We start from the raw sequence: 19,523 nt of genomic DNA on the forward strand, positions 1-19,523 counted from the left end.
TCACTTGATCATATAATTAACCTGGCAGGGACACAGCAGAGCTATAAGGATGTACTGATAGCTCAACAGACCAGGATATAAGTAAGCATACAGACTGATGTTGGCTCTGATGGAGTTCCATCAAAATGTGCTTCAAAATAAATGTCAAAAAAAGCAGAAAAAAAGAGTCTGTAACCTCTTTTGACAAATATAAAAACTGGAAAGCAGCTTCAAAATTTGAAACCTTGTAGTTTTGCATTTAAAACTTTAAAAACCTTTTAAAACTTTTTAAAAGCTTTACTTTTTGTTTAATTGAAATATCAACTTTTAATACTTTTGAAACCGCTGCAGCTACCCTGGCTACTACTAGGGACACACAATATAATTATTATGATATCAGTATCCACAGATGTTTGCTTAAACAGTGAAATATTGTATTGGCAGAAATGTCCAATCTGCCAACATTTAAAACCAATACTGGAGTTTCAGACGAGGCCAACAAAAATTGTTAATTTGTTCATCCTCAGAGTAGAGCTCAACAGTGTGATTGATTATTTTTTTAAGTTCCTCTTCTTATGTATTTCTCAACAAACAAACAATGGTTATATCATAATGAACACAATATTGGTGGATTAAACTAAGGCTAAATAATAAAAAATAGCTACTTCAATTAGGGTTTTGACTCTTGGCAAATTTGCAAATTGTTTTATTTAAGGGAGTGATGATCAGATGTCATTCTCATTTTTAATAAGACCAACAAAGAAATGTTTGCATGATGTGTAGAGCAGTGGTTCTCAAAGGGCTGGTTGGGATACAAAAGTGGGTGGCAAAGCGGTTTCCAGTGGGTCTTGTATGAATGTCAGGAAAAAAATTTTGCCGCAAAAAGTTTATGATGTATGGCCGTAAAGAACACCGAACATCTACATATTTTCTTAGGATTTCTTCTGATGGAAAGTCAATTTAAGTCTATTTCTCAAGATTTTAAATGTCATGAATGTCCTTTTCCTGGATAACGAAGTTGGTTTTTCTCAGATACTTAGGAAATTCTTTGAGAAATTACTACTTTTTTCAAGCTGTCTTTGGGAATAAAGGAGAAAATAAAATACATAATGCATGTCATTCTGTAATGATGTGCTTTTTAAAACATATTTCTTTTATTCCATCTCTTTTGTTCCATGTATGGTCCAAACTGTAACATTTTCATTAAAATACATTTAAGTAGTTGAACCACTGGTGTAGAGCAAAACATCTCTGCCTAAAAAAAATGTATTTAACATAATTTTTTGTCAAGGAAATATTGCACCTTCTGTGATTTGAAGATTGCAGTAAGACATACTTCGATTGATTGTCCAGCCCCACCTTAAACTTTAAATTGTTTGTTTTAAGGACTGAAATTTTAGGTCTGAACTACATTTAAATATCAGTACCAATGGGTGCCTGTGCAGCTCAGTGGGCAGAGCAGAGGCTGGAGTCCTTAATGCACTGGTCGTGGGATGGATTCCCATTCTTGGTGTATGTTTGGTGAATGTCTTCCCCTACTCTCTCTTTACTGCTGTCTTTCTTTCACTGTCCTTTCAAAAAAGGCAAAACAATAATCTTTAAAAAAAAAACACAAAAAATGTCAGTATCAAAATGGGTTTTGTCAGAAATTTGTTTGTAAATATCACAAATTAGCAAAATTAGAACATCTTGCATCCCTACATAAGACAATAAAGATTGTGCTACAACATGCAATCTGCACTGGCTTTATACCACAACTTCAAAATATTCCATTTCAAGCTCTGGTATCCATTCAAGATGAACTCTGCTAATGATTAAAACAACTTGTTATGATCTGCACACATTATTTTCTACCACCTATAAAGACAATGCTGTCCAGCATACCCGTGGTAACAACAAACACTCAAAGCTATTATACACAGTCTTAATACAGCTCTGAACTAATCAGCTGTCTGTACTTTAAGTTCTGGAGTGTCATTGTTTAGAAAGGGAGGTGTCTGAACAAAAACAGCAGGTTGATGCAGGTGAAACTGGTGTTTCTGGGCATGGCTGCCAAACCTGGGTGAGGTTAGCACCTACCAGAACAGAGGATGGGTGTGAACGGAGCGTGTTCACCCGTCCAGGAGAAAATCATTACATGCCTGTTATGTCATGCAGAGTTTCTACACCACCCTCACGTTTGGTTAAACTCTCCAAGATTCTTTAAAGATTGTTTTTGTGGTTTATCTTTAAAAGAAGCTTCACCGAATGGTGCACAACAGCCTTGTGGGTAAAGTGAGTCTGGGAGAACCAAACAAACTGAACTCTCACATCAACTCAACTCACACTTTTTCCAGGAGAAAGATCAGGTCTGGCGCCTTGTGATGTTATCATTTATCCACTATCTCTGTGTGCGGCTGATAATCCTGTACCCTGGCTAAAATAAATACTCTATTCCTCAGTGTCTTATTATGTAACCTCATAATCCATCTGTAGGACAACACGCTGTAGTGGGCGGTGACGCTGGGGACTGCTGGAGTGACTAACAGCACAGGGGGGTTCATTCATAGCAGCAGAGCTTTACATTGAAGTATTGAACCTAATTCAACAGTATCCATGCCTAATAGCAGCACTCAGAATAAACCAGATTTCTAACTGAGCAACATTTTTTTTTTAACCGTGAAGATTTCCCTTCCAACCCAAACTGCTTTGCAATCATTAACAGCAGTTTGTAGAAGAGACGGCTCAATGCATCACTGATTAAAGCTCTGAGGGAAATAATCTGGTTAAGTTATCCAAGGTTTGGGTGCACTGGAGGGGAAATGATGACAGCTCAGACTTGCTTGCCAATTACTTAGTCAGGTTCCCACAAAATTAAAAAGAAGAAAGTATGAGATAGCCACTTCACTTCAGTTCAGCTCTGTCTGTTACAGGATGTGAGATTTATTCAGGTTCATTAAGGTGTTAAATTAGAACATCATGTAAGAGTTCATTTTCTTTCTTGTGATTTACTTCAGAAAGTTAAACTTTCATAAAATCTACATTCATCTCATATAAAGTGAAATATTTCAAGACTTTTTTGTTTTAATCCTGGTGATTACGGCTTAAAGCTCACAGAAATCTAAACTGCACTTTTAGAATATTGTGGTCCAATTCTCAAAGGTTTCCTAAGCCTTCATCCTCTCACTCTGGTTCAGTCCACACAACCACAATCATGAGGAAGACTGTTGACTTGACAATGTCCAGATGACAATCATTAACACCCTCCACAAGGATGGGTGAGACACAGAGGGTTGACAAACAAAGCAGATTCAAGAACTTGGGGGAGCTTCACAAGGGGTGGACTGAGACTGGAGTCAGTGGATCAAGAGGGGAAACACAGATGGGTCCAGGAATTTGACTACTTAAAGAAAATGACGTCTATTTCATAAGACAAGTGTATTGAGGAGATATAAACATGAAAAGAAAAAAGTTTGCATGAGTTGGCTCCAGCACTTCAGTTCTTTCTATCAAAGAGTGCAACAAATTCAAGTATGTGTTTTTGCGCATTAAAAAGAAAAGGCTTCTTAATCATCTGATATGAAGATTGATTAAAATGAAGGAAGGAGGAAAAGGACAGCTTAGTTTTCTGATTACACATTCCAGTATCATCTGCAGACTTGTGACTCAGAGGAATGAGGAAAAGAGGCACAGCAGGGGACCGGAGGAAGAAGGAGGGGGAACAAGCATGCAGATAAAAAGTTGGGAAAGACAGCCAGAAAATCCACCGCTGGGTTTCAGACTCAAATGTTCAGTAGCTAACCACTAATTGAAACCAGGCTCCACCCTGGGCGAGGTGGAAGTCTGCCATGGTGGATGAAACACGCATATGTTCAGCCATCGCTGCAGCAGGTGGGGCAGGGAACATTTTTAGATGCTTCTTAGGAAATACAGCAAGAGATGAGTCACCTGGGTTTTAAAGAGGAATATAACAGGATTATAACTTTATGTTTGCTTCATACACAAATACCAGAGAAGTGAAAATACTTGAAAATTTACTCCACCCTCTCTGAAAACTAACTCTTATGCTCCAAAACACATCATAATGAACTCTTGTGTGAAATCACTGCTCCAGGCTGGTGTCTCCACAACAATCGGCTGTTTTATTCTGAATAACCTCTTCCTGTTAGAGCCTCTATCAGAGGAATCTTCCTGAGAATCAGCGACGAATACAAATGGATTTTTTCAACCTTCATTTCCTGAAGGAACCCAAAGTTCGCATCTAAAAACGTCATAGCCAGAACTATAAAATTCTCAAAAGCAGAACTCATAAAAATATGACGAAGAAATGACAACAGGAATTAATGATGGGTAAAAAACTAAATAAGAGTATGGGAAGAAATCAGCGAAGAAGTTCTTTTATTTGATCAGATGTAGTTATTTTTCTTACAGTTTACGCTATAAACCAGAGGACTGATTATAGACTCCACTGATTATCAAGGCTGATACTATTAAACACAGAGCCAATAATCTATAAGCATTTTATTTACCAACCACAGATATCAAATCGCTGATTAAAACATTCACTACTTTGGCTTCACTGTGAGGTTTGTCTTCCTCTCTGGATCTGTTGGTGAAATTTCATCCCTGCTGGATAATCCACAGTCAACCGTAAGTGATATTATTAGAAAGTGGAAGAGTTTAGGAACAAAAGCAACTCAGCCTGAATGAAAGACCATGTAATATCACAGAATGAGGGGAACTCAACTCAATATTAAAGTGCATGGATTTGAATACAATGTCATTACAGTCCTCATTAGTATAATGGTCAGACGGCCAAATACGTCTGTCTGTAATCAGTGCATCTCCAAAGCAATCTCTTTGAAAAATTATATGCCTTTCGTTTCACATAATGGTCCTCAAAAAAAAACACACTTTGGTACATAGCCTATCTTGATGCATTTCAGTATTAAGTTGTGTAATCCTTAAAAATACACTATGACGTGATTCAACATCAAGTCTCTATTGGGAAGTCATGTAGACTTCAAAAACAAACTTTGATGCATTTCTCACCAACACCTGCCAAACTGAAAAACCCTGCATTATTCATTCTGTGGTTAGCCTATTCATTGTTAGCCCAGCGAAAAGGCAACTGAGAATATTCAAAGTCCAAGGTTCTTAAATAGTACCCCAAAAGGTAAATTTGGTGTGCAGACAGGAGTTTGACATTCCATGTTACATAAAGATAACTAAGGATCTGTATATTCAAGGTAATTCTTGGTTGAAATGATATATTCTGAAGGCCCCCTGACAGAGCCAGAAGGCACCATAGAAAGGCTGGGCTAAATGTCAGCCTACCACTGACACATGTCAATGCTAAATATCAGTTATCAGTCTTAGGGCTGGTCGATTATGGCAAAAATCAAAATCATGATTAATTGGGCTTTTTACCTCAATTACGATTAATGAACAATTGTTCCACCCCCAACCCTGACTCTGTTTGGTCTGTAAATATCTGTATAATGTTAAAATTAATAACTGAGAGGAACATGCAGAGATGAACAATTATTGGTTATTTATTGAGACAACTGAAATCAAAATACACAGTTGAAATGAAACTACCTGGCTGTCTATAATGTGACTATACAGCTAGTAGTTTGTTTTTAAGGGGGTGGTGTATTAGCAGAGAGAGATATTACAAGGGAAAATAATTGAAATAATTGACATGGCAGGTTTTTGTTGGTTATAGGCTCTAAATGTCAGTTTCTTTTATTTTTCGATTAATTGCCCAGCTCTAATCAGTCTTGTGAACTACTAATAAGTTGTATTGGTATCAGCCCTGAAAAATCAACATCGGTCAACCCCCTCTTGTTCCCAAAGCAAAAACTGACCTTTTGGAAAATCTTAAAGGTTAGATGTAGCAAAAATATTACTGATCGTTAATTATTCTGCAAGTTGTACTGCAAATTGTTTCTTTTTTATATATGAAAAGGTTTCATTCGTGTGGGAACGACTTTGGCGAAGTTCTCATAAAAAGAAAAAGACCTTATCTTGCTCTGTGAGAAGAAACAGAGGAGGAACCACAGTAGGGAAAAGCATCAGTGACTCAAATATCACGCAGACGGGTGAAGAATGAGCCGTTTGTGTTTAGGAGAACCAATAACAGAACACTGGAGATGGGAAACAGTCTGACTTGGTTGTGTGAAGTAGTGCTGAACGATTTGGGGAAATAATTGTTTGGATTTTTTTTTGTGTTGTAATTTAACACTTTAGGTATTTTTCTAAGTTCTGGATCTTGTGATTTCTTTTTAATAAGCATAAGCAATAAATAATTCTATATTACAATTAGGGCTATCCCATATTGTATACATCAATAACCTCTTTTGTTTTTTTTTTTGGCCTCTACAGTAAGGCTGGTATCTAATATAAAACTGATGATCTCTGACATTTTGATCTGCATTATCACTGGGGTTTTAGGATTAAAGTTTAAGCTTGAGCAGAGAAGCTGCACTAAAGTGTCTCTGCGATCATAATGTCCCTATTAAAAGAGAAAACTTCTAGTTCTGATTTTAAACATGCCGAGTATGAAAGCAACAAAACTGTTTATTTGAAAGCAGATGTGTGCTTGCTGACTGCAGCATCTGCCCTGACAGAGTTTTTGGCTTAACACGATTACACTGTTGCCACTGCGGCCCACAAAGCAGACAGCCAAGCAGCCCTAAGCATTTTCTGCAGCAGTAAGAGCAGAGCCATCACAACACAGGCTGTTGCATAACCGCTAGAGCTCAAAATCTGCAGACTGGAGCAGCGGATGCTCAGCCTCCTCCATCCTGCAGCATCGCTAACGTAGTTCATGGCGGGACAGAGTCTGATGATGCACATTTTTGTCTTCTGGTCAAATGCTGTCGAGTCTGCGTTCATCTGAGAGGAAAACGCTGAGAATGGAGAAAGTGTCACTCTGGATCAGACAGCTATCACTGACATTATCTGTCTCCATGTCTGACTGCCAAGGTGACAAGAGCAGAGAAGCTGGAAATGTCAAACAGCAGCACAACATTTTATTCAAAACTGAGCAGTCCTCCATATCACTGGGTAACATGATAATAAAATCAGTTTTCAGGATTTAAAAGACCAAAACTCAATACATCTCTCAGGCCTGACTGGAACAGAAAAAACAGTAACATAGATATAAATGAGTACTCTGATTCAAATAGCTCAAACTGCTCAATAGACTGCACTCTGTGGCTTTGTGTTCAATGGGATAAGCAGATATGTGACCTCCAGAGCTGTAATACAAGAAGCACTGGTGCTTTTAGTGAAGCTGTTTATGTCACAGATATCTATTGATCGCTTAGGATAAAAGCAGCTGAACGATGGGGTCAGTGGTACACGGATGAAGGGGACAAATTGTTAGCCAGTCAATTACTCCAGAGGTCTGTTAAAACCTCATAAACACACAATCACGCCAGTCTCTAAGCCTAAAAATGTTATCCAATGCAAAAATACCTTCACTAGATAACACAAATTAAAAATACTTTCAAAAATACCTACAGCCATCATCAGAATTATATAAAAATGAGCCTCTTTCTCTTTAAATGTGCGTTCTGACGTAACAGCTGACAAGTACAAGAAACCGTCTTTGTAGAGACGGAGCTCATCGCCTGCAGTGACTGGTATAAAGGGGGGGATGGTTGACTGAACAGTCTCACATGCAGACACATGCAGCCCCTGTTCAACCAGCTGCACACCGTTTACATGCAAAAATATGCACAACTATGTTAACTGAGGAAAACCCGTCCAACCTTGAACCATCTGGTAGAGGAAATGGAAACAAAGATATGCTCTTAACCTTTACATTAACATTTAAATTAAAGAGGAGCACCAGCTCCATATCAGCCGGAGGATGAGAGAGAACACACTAAAAGACAACTGAAATCCAACCATGATGATTCCTGTCAAAAAAAACCAAGGTTTACCTCGTACATGAAGCCAGCTGGCCAAATGTTTTGGTCCAAAATCTGGCTTAAAGGCACCTGAGCAGACCTGGGAAACTAAACAACGTCTAATCGGATACTACTTCTAATCTAACCTAAATCTTTAACTCAGGATAAACTGGGTTAAGCTTGAAGGCGGAACAGAAGGTGTACCTCTCATTCAGATTCCTACATGTTTAGAGCCAGCCATGACGTGGGCGAACACGGCACTACCAGAGAGAAACACTAACTCATGACCAGCCGCAATGGAAGATTACAAAGAGCCACCTTGTTTGGTACCTTTTCCCTTTTGTTGATGACTGACAGACTGAAAGGTTTAAGTGAGGAAAAGTAGGTCGACACAGTGAAAGCTGGTGGAGAGCTCCAAAAGACACAGATGGGGCCAAGCAGAGAGTGATATTGGCGAAATCTGCTGAGTCACCTACAAGACTGAGACTGAGACAAACACAAGTCCAGAACATGACAGGGAGAGGCTTCAATATGAGCTCACATCAGAGGACATCAGTGAAAAGAAACACTTCAAGAGCCTCTCAGGACTTTAACCTCCTCAGACCCTGCATGAACATATGAAGACATTATATGTGGCTATTGGTTCTCTGCTTTTGTTTTCATTAGTCTCAGAGTTACTCTGATGACAACCTGACAGTCAGAGAGTCATAAAATAGAACTTTCATTTACAAGCACCTTAGCCTTGCTTTATGCAAAATATCCATCACAGTCTCCAACTACTTTACTGTACCTTCAATACTGTAAGAAGCTCGCTGGTTAAAAGCCTCACCTCATATGCACACTGGCACTAATCAGATAACTTAAACTATCTTATATTCCTAACGTAAATCTTTCCACATCCTTACATATTTCATACTCTGATCATGTCTAGTCAGCATCCTTGCATCTTTTGCACATGTTGCAACCACACTATGAATGCTCATAGACGTGTATATACTAGAAATAATACTTACAACCTTGAACATATTTAAATCATATTCTTTTATTCTGTAATACTGTTACTTTTGTGTGTAAAGTAAAGCCAACTGGAGTCAGATTCCTTGTTGCTAGGCAGATTTGGCCAATAAAGCTGATCTGATTAAATAATTGTGCAGAATATCCACTGAAGTTGAAGTAATTTACTTAAAATGTTAAGAGAATTTGCTGTAAAAATTTGAAGGAATTTTCATTAGAGAATTTGTTTGTGTATTTTTTTAGGGACTTGCTTGGAAATTTTGAGGTATTTTCAGGGAAATTTTTGGTATCTATTCAGGAGTTTAATTCAACGTTTTTGTGGAGATATGCTTTAAACATTTTTTGCACGTGTGGGGGATTTGGGAAATGTATTTGTATTTGTTGGGAATTTGATGTCTTTTTTTGGGGGGAGGATTTACTTTTGAATGTATTTTCATGGAAATTAGAAATAAAATATTGCAGATGTGCATGCTATTTATTTCTGTTTTGCTATACTGTCTGGTCATTGGGAAGGAGTATTATGTGATACATATAAAATTTCAATAAAATGTGTTAAAAAAATAAAATAAAATATTAATCACATTTTGTTATGGGATTAATATATAAATATATTAATTAGGTGTGCACTTTATTATCAGCATGATATTGGTATCAGCAGGTATGAAAATTTCTGCACATATTTCCTGATATTTTGGCAATAAAAACCTGTCTGAATCAGCTGTAACTATTTGCTGTAAGAACAACAAATTTTACAATAGACCAACAGACCTACAGTATGTCAGTTTAACTTTTTTTCTTTATTTATCATTATTCCTTACATTTCAAAGTCTGTTTAAAGGACTGAAATTAGTTAACTTGGTCATCCTCAAACTTTAAATTGGGTCTTAGGGACTTAAGCCTCAGGTCTGAACTACATTTAAATATCAATATTAATATCCGTGTCCACTATAATTTTTTTGTAAATATCAGCATTTGAAATATTGGCAAAAATCTGATATCATGCACCCCTAATATTAATAACCAATCATGAAACAAACATAAGCAACCCCATATTGACATAATGGCAGATTTTCCCGAAATGCTTACATGTAGCATGTGTCCATGTGGGCACTGGTAAAACAGGATAGGATGAGTAACCCATGGCTCCATTAATGGTGTGGACGGTTTGTCAGTGTGTCAGGAACTGTAATGTAAAGATTTCTGATGCCAGAGCTAGTGTTGCTAATGCTAACAGTGTAGCTAATGAGCCACACAGCTCCAGCTGTATTTGTGTCCCAGGGAAGGTGGGGACGGTGCAAGGAGGAAAATACCTGCACCAGATTTTTGATGCTCAAACCGTCTGCTTCTACACCTAGAGTGCAATAAAGTAAATTTAAAAATATTGATTCTTGGAAACTTTGAATCAATTCAGGATTGTAGAAATGAAGCATCCTAACATTGATCGATTTATTTCTGTACCTCTACTTTTATGGCAATCAAAGAATCCTAAACACTTTTTCTATTTTACATTTTTGTGTTTTATGTTTCTGTAAAGCAGAGTGTTTATTTCTAATTAATTATGACTTCAGCTTTCATTTACTGACACTAGAAAAGAAAATTATTTAAAAATGTCCTCTGGTTTTAGTAGATATCAGTGATCATAACCTAAGCTGCTCAATAACCATTGTGCAATAGTTCTGTATTTCCAAATGACCAACAAAGCCTGTACACTTGTTAATGGGAGTAAAGCAGCCCACAGCTGAACCATGGGATTTCATCATAGGATTTCATCCGTGCTCTGTCAGCTGAGGTGGGCGAATTCTTTTTCCCACTAAGCCATGTGAAACAAGAAACAGACTGAGCATGCCTGTGGTCACATGAACTGCAATGCAAACATAAAAGGCCATCAGACTGCTCAGAGTTGACAGAGCACTCTCTGTGTAATTACCGTATGTACACATAATGAAGCTTTAGGACAGACTTCTCCTCCCAGTATTATTCAATGAACCGTTCCTGACCAAACATGCCACATGTCCTCCTCACGTGGTTCTGATGATGATGTTTGGGTGTTTCAGAAAGCAGGAAGCGATGGATTTATGAATAAAGAGAGAAGAAGAAAACAGATGTGTTCTCTCTAAGAGCCTTTTCGAGTGCAGGGACACAATAACAGAAAACTGGGAAGAGCATCACGGGTCAGGGCTCAATCTCTGAACAACTCCAACAACTAGAAGGCTGTCATGCATGTTAATTTGTAAAACTGCTCTGAATTAATGCATTTTGCTGAATTCTGCAGTACTGTTCCTTTAGTTATGTGTATTTTTGTGAGTGGAAATCAAAAAGTACAGAGGGAGATTTCCAAAGAGTACACCTTTAGTTTTTTCACACGTGCACAGAACTCCTGGAAACCGTTAGAAATTTTGCTGCATGTGTGAACACAAATGGCATTTTCTTTCTGCTAGATGCCTGTAAATTTTCTGCACGAGTTGATGGGAGAGTACAGCAGGATGTATTCAGGAAAATTCCCCAAGAGTAAGAAGGTGGGGTTGACGACATTCGTATCCTGTGACCAGATCGCCTCCAGTGTGATCTACTAGAACATCACAAAAACAATCATTACACTTTTCTGTTCATGAAGATGCTCGTCTCTGCTCTTTTAATGAATCTGTGAAAATCTAAACTGTATGTTGCAGTAATATAAAGGCAAAAATCCTCATCATAGCGTCAGACTTTATTGCTCCATCTGACATTCAAGAACTTATTACTTTGTGTCCTGCAGCCCACAGTCCTGCAGTGAAAGCCTCACTATGTAAGGACAGGGTGCTTGGAATCTGTCATTTTTTTTTTTTTTTCTGGAGCTCATTTATGACAATGACTCTTGTTTTACTTGGTTCCCACTGAGCAGTAATGCAATATATCATCACACTCCTCACCTTACTACACCAACAGCTTGGCTCACTACACCAGGCCAGTGATAGTCCCAACCAGCATTGAATGATTCTGTATAGTCTAAACTTCCCTCTACTCCTAAACCTATGAGAAGATCCCAAGTAGCACTTTTAGGCTTTAACGAAGCTGATAACAATGGCTTCAGAAAGCTGCACAATGAGTGAGTCAAACTATAAACAGCAGTGCTTTAGTTTCATGCAGATTTAAAGCAAAAAGGCATTCTTGCAAATAAAAGTGGACCACTAGTATGTGACTCTAAGTGTTTTAAGTTGTAGAATCATCAAAAACATGTCTTTGATGTTATTCTCTGAAATCAAGGACTGCTACTGTTAATTGTGTACAATTTAATGGAGTGGAGAGCGGCGCACTGCGCGGTCTACTGGCAAGCTTGTCTGAACAGAAAATATTGTTTATAAACAATAAGACCGTGCCCCGGCAGCGCAGTGGTTAGCGCCGTTGCCTCACAGCAAGAAGGTTGCTGGTTCGCTTCCCGAACAGGGCCTTTCTGTTCGGAGTTTGCATGTTCTCCCCGTGCACGCGTGGGTTCTCTCCGGGTACTCCGGCTTCCTCCCACCACCAAAAACATGCTCATTAGGTTAATTGATCACTCTAAATTGGCCGTAGGTGTGAATGTGAGCGTGTCTGTCTCTATGTGTTGTCTGTCTCTATATGTCAGCCCTGCGATTGACTGGCAACCAGTCCAGGGTGTACCCCGCCTCTCGCCCAATGACAGCTGGGATAGGCTCCAGCCCACCCCCAACCCGGAATGGAATAAGGGGTATAGAAAATGGATGGATGGAAGACCGTGCCCAAACTTTTAGGTCCACCTCCTGTCCTTTCTGTTTGTTTCTTGGATTTATCAGTCTCCATGTGAAATATTTTTAAAGGTTGAAAGTAGACAGAGACCTCTAAGCTGGAGTAGCAGCATATCTGCAGATCAATGAATGAGAGAAGATGTCTGACTTTTACCTGGGTCAGTTGTTGCTGTTGTCCCCCAGTCCCATCAACAGACCTCTGTCGTGCAGCTGGCTGATAATCTAACGCATGCATTGTGTTCATTAGTGTCAGAGCAGGGGTGAATCTAGAATTTTGGGTTGGGGGGGGGGCCTGATTCAAGCAGAGGGGAAGATTAAGGCCCCGTCCACATGGAGAAAAATTCAGGAGAATATGCAAAAGTTTGTTGTCGTATTGGCATTTCATCCACATGAAAACGGCGTTTTGAGTGACTATAAATGATGCTTTTTGAAAACGGGTCCCAGAATGCACAAATCCATAAACGACTACTGTTTCGTCTCTGTGTGGACGGCCAACCACATCCTTCTTGAAACGATTACGTCACACATAGTGTAGCTCTCTTAAAACACCTGCACAGGTCCTACTTTACCTTTACCACCACCGCAAAACGCATGCACCATATGTTCTTAAATCCAACGCGGAGAACATCCTGAAGGGCAACTTTGAGTCAGTTTTCTGTAATCTTCATCTCTCTTTTGGTACATTTCCGAGGCAGCGTTACAGTGCCACATACAGGCTTGGCATATGCACTACAGCGTTTTCAGTCGTTTTCAGTGGTTTTGTGCTTACACAAATATTTCCTGAAACTATCCCATCTTTATGGAAAAAATTTAAAACGAAACGGCAATATATCGTTTTCATCTCGGTGTGGATGGGGCCTAAGTTTGTGTGCACAAAGACAATGAATTATTATGTATGATTACAAAATATAACTTTATGAATAACATTTACTTTGAAAAATAACTGACAAATAAAAGAGGAGTGAAAAATTAGTAGTAACAAATGTTAAGTTAAAGTTGCACATTTTAAGTCAGTAAAAAATAAGTCATTCAAAAATGTTGTCAAGACGTCTGAAATAATTAAAGTATTGTTTAATGTTGACCATTGTCTTTTTTTTCCTCCAAAAGTATCAATTAAGTTCAAGTGTAGGTACTGGTATCATTGTAAAAGTATCAATTTAGCCCCGGCATATTAAATACAACAAAGCCATATCCAACCCTAGCCTCTGTATCATAATAATAATATTAGGTAGTGGGAAACACCCAGACTTACTGAGCAGTGACACATTCCGTTCTAACATTACATGACAATACAGATTTCTAACTGTTTCTGAAGAAAAAGCTAACAGATATATATGCTGATATATATATTATAACACGGCCTTCTTGTGTTGTGAACTCTCACCCACAGAGTCAAGGATGGGAGGCTGCTGAAGCTTTATTAGTTCTGTCTGTGTTAATGTGAAAACTGAAGTAAGAATGCATGACAGAGGAAAAAATAAATCTATGACTGAATGACCAAAACATTAAAATCACAGCATACTCTATCTTCATGGTAATAAAGCTTCTGGATTGTGACTAACAACGTTATAAATAATCTTATATAACTGTACAGTAATGACTAATAATAAAAAGGTTGTTGTGAGACTCACCTCTAATGACGTAGGAGGAGATTTGTATTTATCTGTAATGAAAGAACACAGAGAGGAACAGTTATACACATTTATACTAACTCGAGTTAGTTTTTAATCATGCATGTGGTGATGTTTGACAGACAATAGAACAAAGCATGATTTATTCATGAGTGTGTACTGTTCAGTTAGGAAAGACATCTCTAAAACTAACAGGCAGAGCTATCACACCTACAGAGCACAGTGTTACAGGACATCAATGTTTAAACCTAAGAACGAAGAGAAGTTCAACTGTGAGACAGCGCTGAAGAGGACAGTAAAAGCAGAGAGTGAATAAATTATGATGTTTTCTCTGTCATCACTTCATGCTGCCAGAGGCAAAAGGGGCCAAAAACTGCCACTGGGATGGCTGGGTAAAATAACAATGACTGTTTAAACACCCATGGGAGAAGACACACAGCCATCACACCTTTAACACAAGCAAAACCTCAATCTTTAGCATGACTTTTGTTTAAAAACCTGAACTCTCCCTTTCTCTTATTAGACCAAAGATAGTGCAATCAGCTACGTCTTATCTCTTCTTCTGACACCGGCACTCTCAACACACCTGTACCTCTACATTTCTATCGAAACACTCAGAGTTCTCCTTTTTCCCTCTGAATACTTTCAGTTCTTCAATTAAATGCCATTACATTTATTAAATAAGAATTCACTAACTGCTGATAGTTAATCTCTTAAAAATAGTGGTATCATAAGATGATTGCTAGGTAAAGGGGAGCATCAGGGTTGAAAGTACAATCACAGCAATAAATGTGCAGACTTTAACACCAGTCCAGAGCGTTAAATTAGCTCACTGAGACACTCTGATATGACGCTGAGATATGCCCTCTCTGACTGCTAATATGATAGCTAGTTCAGTCTCAGGTCCATCACAGAGAAAAGGATTAGGTAGTTACCAATAGGATAATCATGCAGCATGTGATGATGTCCTTTAATACAGAAACTGAGGAGACATTTGTGAAAATTAGCTGTTTACAAACCTGTGCAGGTTGCTATAGCAAACAAATGAGTGAAAAAAATAAAAACACTCATCCAGTAACGGTCTGAAGAAACAGAGGCTCCTCTGTTTGTCTCAGCGGAGGAGAGATGAGTTGGCCAGGGCTCTTGTTTTTCTCCTTGGGTAAGTTCAGTCACAGAGCAGACATACTTGGAGCAGTGCTAAGAGTCACCCTGACGAGCCTATTCACAGAAATGTCAACTTCTGTGCTGCTACATTTATTCTGTGCATTTGATCAGCTTCAAATCAAACCTATAAATCTCAGAGATGTCAGAGGTTTCTTTAAGTTCAGTCTCTGACAGAAGAATCCTGACTCTTAGAGGATTAGTGGGGAAAAAAACAGTGATTACCAGTAATTCAGCCAGTATAGAGAATATCTGAGCCCGTGAACATCAACCTCTCTTGTGTAGAGTTTGCACAAATCTGACGCACATGTAAATATAAAATGGTACTTTATTAAAGTTCTTTATAGTTACTTACATAGTTTTCAAAAACTTAAACAGGGATGTGTCGACTAACCAACCAAACAGTTAAACAATTTTTTAGCGCTAAAATAAGTAGAATGTTATAGTAATTATTTATGTGCTTTTTCATTTCCATGCAGCCACTGTAGCCAGAGCTGTAACTTTGGGTAGCTGCCCTCCACCCCCCCCCACTCTACTGTCTGGATGTAAACCAGCACAGGGAGCAGCTGGTATCTCTTTGTAGTAGCACTGTTTGGCAGTATTTTGTTCTAGGAAAAGGAGATAAATACTGTCAGTGGGTTACCTGTATCAACAGATATTTGCTTATTAAATTCCTTAACGGTACCAGCAGATAGAAACATTTCAGGCAATATTTCCATGTACAAATATGTCCTATGTAGAAATAAATTTGTGAAGTTTAAGGCAGGACCAACAGATCTAAATTAGCTGAAAACTTTTTCTTTGCTCATGATCATTCCTAAACTTTAAAGTCTGTTTTAAGGACTGAAGTCTGAACAACATTTACATATCAGTATCAATAACAGTATTGGCTTAAATAAATTTTGTAATATATAAGCCAATGTTTCCCATTAATTACCTAGAATATGGCAGCTCGTCAGCGATATTTCGAACCGATATGCATTTATCATGACGTACAAAATGTCCTTAATGATGCAAAAGTAAAACTGCAAGACAAAAAATGAAGGCAAATACACATTTAACCCTAGCTCTCTCAGAATAAAAAAGGCACAAAGCAGCAAAATAGCAGCAAAGAAACAGGAAGTGATGCTATACGCCCTGTGGCAGTGGCACCCAGGCTTAAATGTTGACTGGTTAGTACTCATGTGACATCTAGCTAATCAGATTGCATTGTATAAAGCACACTTGATGAGATTGTGGAGAGTGAAAATAAAGCCAGAGCAGAAGACACACTTTGCAGTGGAACCTTGTGATTAACTGACTTTATCGATTATCAATAAAATAAAATGTCAATACCAATAATTTGCCAAACACCAAATATTGGCCAAAATAATCCAACAGACCAATAATCAGTCGACACCCAGTCAAGATGATCTCCAGAACCTTTACTGACTTTGGTTGGAAGGAGGAATCACACCAATATTGTCATGATAATCTCGTGGAGTGTGCTAAACAATCTGAATTTATATCTCTGTTCAACGGACTAGACTTGTGGACCAGGTCCCGCTGAGCTGTGATGCAGTGGTGTAACAAAACCTCATGAAACAACAAAATCAGCATGAATTAATAACTAATTGAATCAATAACTTTGATGTAATATAAAAAAAATGCACAGCAACCGTCTTTTCCAGGTAGCAGCGGTTAAGTGTATCTTTACAGTCCTGAATACGACATCCATTACAGACAGTGCGGAGACAGTTGTCAAGTACACATAATGTCTTAATCATCCTAAGCAGCATTGTTTTCTGCACTGCTATATGAAAAACATCTAAGGAAATATCTTGATGTTTAAATGACATATAGGCTAATGCATAATTGATAATGATAAATCTGGCTCATGTCAACCAAATTTTACTGGCTAGCAGATGAAGCTATCAGACTCTAGTAATTGGCCCCTCAACTGTTTAAATTAAACCCGTGTTAAAAGAGCGCATGCACCAGATTCCTCTGTAGCTATGAATCATTAAAGATCTCGGGGTAAACAAGTGTCTCATCCTGATGCAGCATCTCTTCTCAAGCTAGCAGTGTGTGGGAATGTTTTCATCCCTGCTCTGCATGTAAGCTGATGTGACTTCAGCAGGAAAAGCAGCGTGCATTCACATCAATTCGGCCTAAAATAACACTGGGCTTTTATACCTTACTACTTATTTGACTGATGCATCACAAAAGCACACATTCCACTGTGTTTGCTCTGATTTCTTTGCCAACTAAAACAGCAGACAACATCCTGATAAGAGCGGAATAACAACAAACCATGCTATGTTGTCACTGACTCATGTTAAGGCCTCGCAGAGGATGCACAAGTGCTGGTTTGGTGCTGCTTGGGTAGTAACCTTTTAGACTAGCCGCAGAGCTGCCAAGCTTAATAATAAGCCTCATGTCTCCCTCTCTCTCTTCACCAGGCCTAATGAGGAGAATCAGGACAGGGCCAAGCTGTCCCCAAAGTACCTCAGCCAGTAGCCAGAGGAGCAGCAGAGGACTCTCCCCATAATCTCCAAATTCATCTGCACTCAGACTCTGAAAGTCTCAGCATCCAATCATCACGTTTGTTCTATTTCTGCTCCAGCCAAGACTCTCAGCAGCACCGCTGGCTCTGTGTGCTTATTCTGAGTCTAACTTCCCATACACAGCAAACACAACTGGCTGGTTAAATATGCAGTGATGAAGGAGAGCGGTGCTAAAGAGAGAGAGATCAGGGGTGGGGTAAAAACAGAGGAGTGGGGGATAAGGAAAAAAAACATTTCAACTAATAAGTTCCCAGGAGAGAGGGAGAGAACCTAACCTTGATGCCTGAGGCCGTGCTGACTGCTACACCTCCTCCACCCATCCCCAGCTATGTCTAACATATTAATGGAATGTACCTGAAAGACCTTAGAGACACTCTGTGCACCTTTAACACACCTGGGCAGGAACAAGGAAGCCTCCTGGTTAGGAATGCTTGAATTGTTTTTGTACTTCTCAGCACTAAAGTCATGTTGATATCAGTGTTAACACCAGAGTTGCCGGCTGGTCCTTGAGACTCTGACTAATATACACTTCATTTTAACTCTAAATCTGCCCCCCACTATTTAATATTTATATTTACAAACCATTCTCTATAAACAGCTGATTCCTGCTTATAAGGCTAGATTTAATCATTGACTGACTGTATATTAGTATGGACAACACGTCTTCATTTCCTTCCATTGTACAACAGTGAATGCATCTACTGTTGATGTAGTTTGATGACAGGGAAACGTCTGGTGGGTTTATACCTAGCGCCAGCTTCCTCCTCGCCGCAAACTGATGTTCACCCACAAGCTTGGGGGGCAGTGTCTTCAAAAATCATGTCTGTAGCATGTTTTAATGGAAGTTAGAGGAAGAATAACATGAAGAGGTGACTGTTGTCTTTACTCTTGCTGCCAAAACAACACCATTCTTCTTTACCTACTGTGTGTGATATTTCAAGCCAGGAATCCGCGACTCTGCGGATGCGTTAAGCATAAAACAGGCTTAAGTTATGCTCGCACACCATGCACAAAGGCTGCTGTCCTCAAACAGACAGCCAGGGTTCAAATCCAGGCTTTTGCTCATTTCCTGCATGTCATTCCCCCTTTTCTCTCTCCTCACCTTCTGACTCTTCCTTTTAAAAAAGGACAGAAGGTAGTTGTTTTTCTTTGGTTGTGTTTTGATGCACACACAAGGCAAAAACAATGCTGCCCTTGGCATAACACAGAGATTTGTGACAGACAGCAGCTCACTCTGGGTCCAGTCATCAGTAAGGCTGGGCAATTAATCAAAATCTCGATTGGATTGCAATATGTACCACTGCAATTTTCAAAATTGCAGGAGGTACACATTTAACCTAAGATTTTTGTCTATATACTAGGTTAATATGATTCTTTGCAGTTGAGATGTAATGATCTGTACATCATGTAACAACTGGAGTGTCGTTTTTTAGAATAGTTTACAAAAAATCCTGTTTTCTTGTTTTTGTGTATGTTTTTCTTAATCAAAATGAAAGTGACACAAAAATGAAATTCCTGTCAAAACAACAATCCATTTTATATTTTCAATAT

General features: G+C 38.7%; 1 protein-coding gene across 6 annotated transcripts in view; it reads right to left on the minus strand.

The window, feature by feature from the left end:
* The window catches only part of spire1a (spire-type actin nucleation factor 1a), a 55,802-nt gene that overhangs the window by 32,251 nt on the left and 4,028 nt on the right, over nucleotides 1-19,523 (minus strand). For all 6 annotated transcript variants that reach the window (XM_041809305.1, XM_041809303.1, XM_041809301.1 and 3 more), the window contains exon 2: nucleotides 14,266-14,297. In XM_041809305.1, the coding sequence (XP_041665239.1) occupies nucleotides 14,266-14,297 (32 nt within the window). The remainder of the gene's footprint in view (nucleotides 1-14,265; nucleotides 14,298-19,523) is intronic.

The sequence above is a fragment of the Cheilinus undulatus genome, linkage group 16 (assembly GCF_018320785.1).
Source record: "Cheilinus undulatus linkage group 16, ASM1832078v1, whole genome shotgun sequence".
Classification (NCBI taxonomy): domain Eukaryota; kingdom Metazoa; phylum Chordata; class Actinopteri; order Labriformes; family Labridae; genus Cheilinus; species Cheilinus undulatus.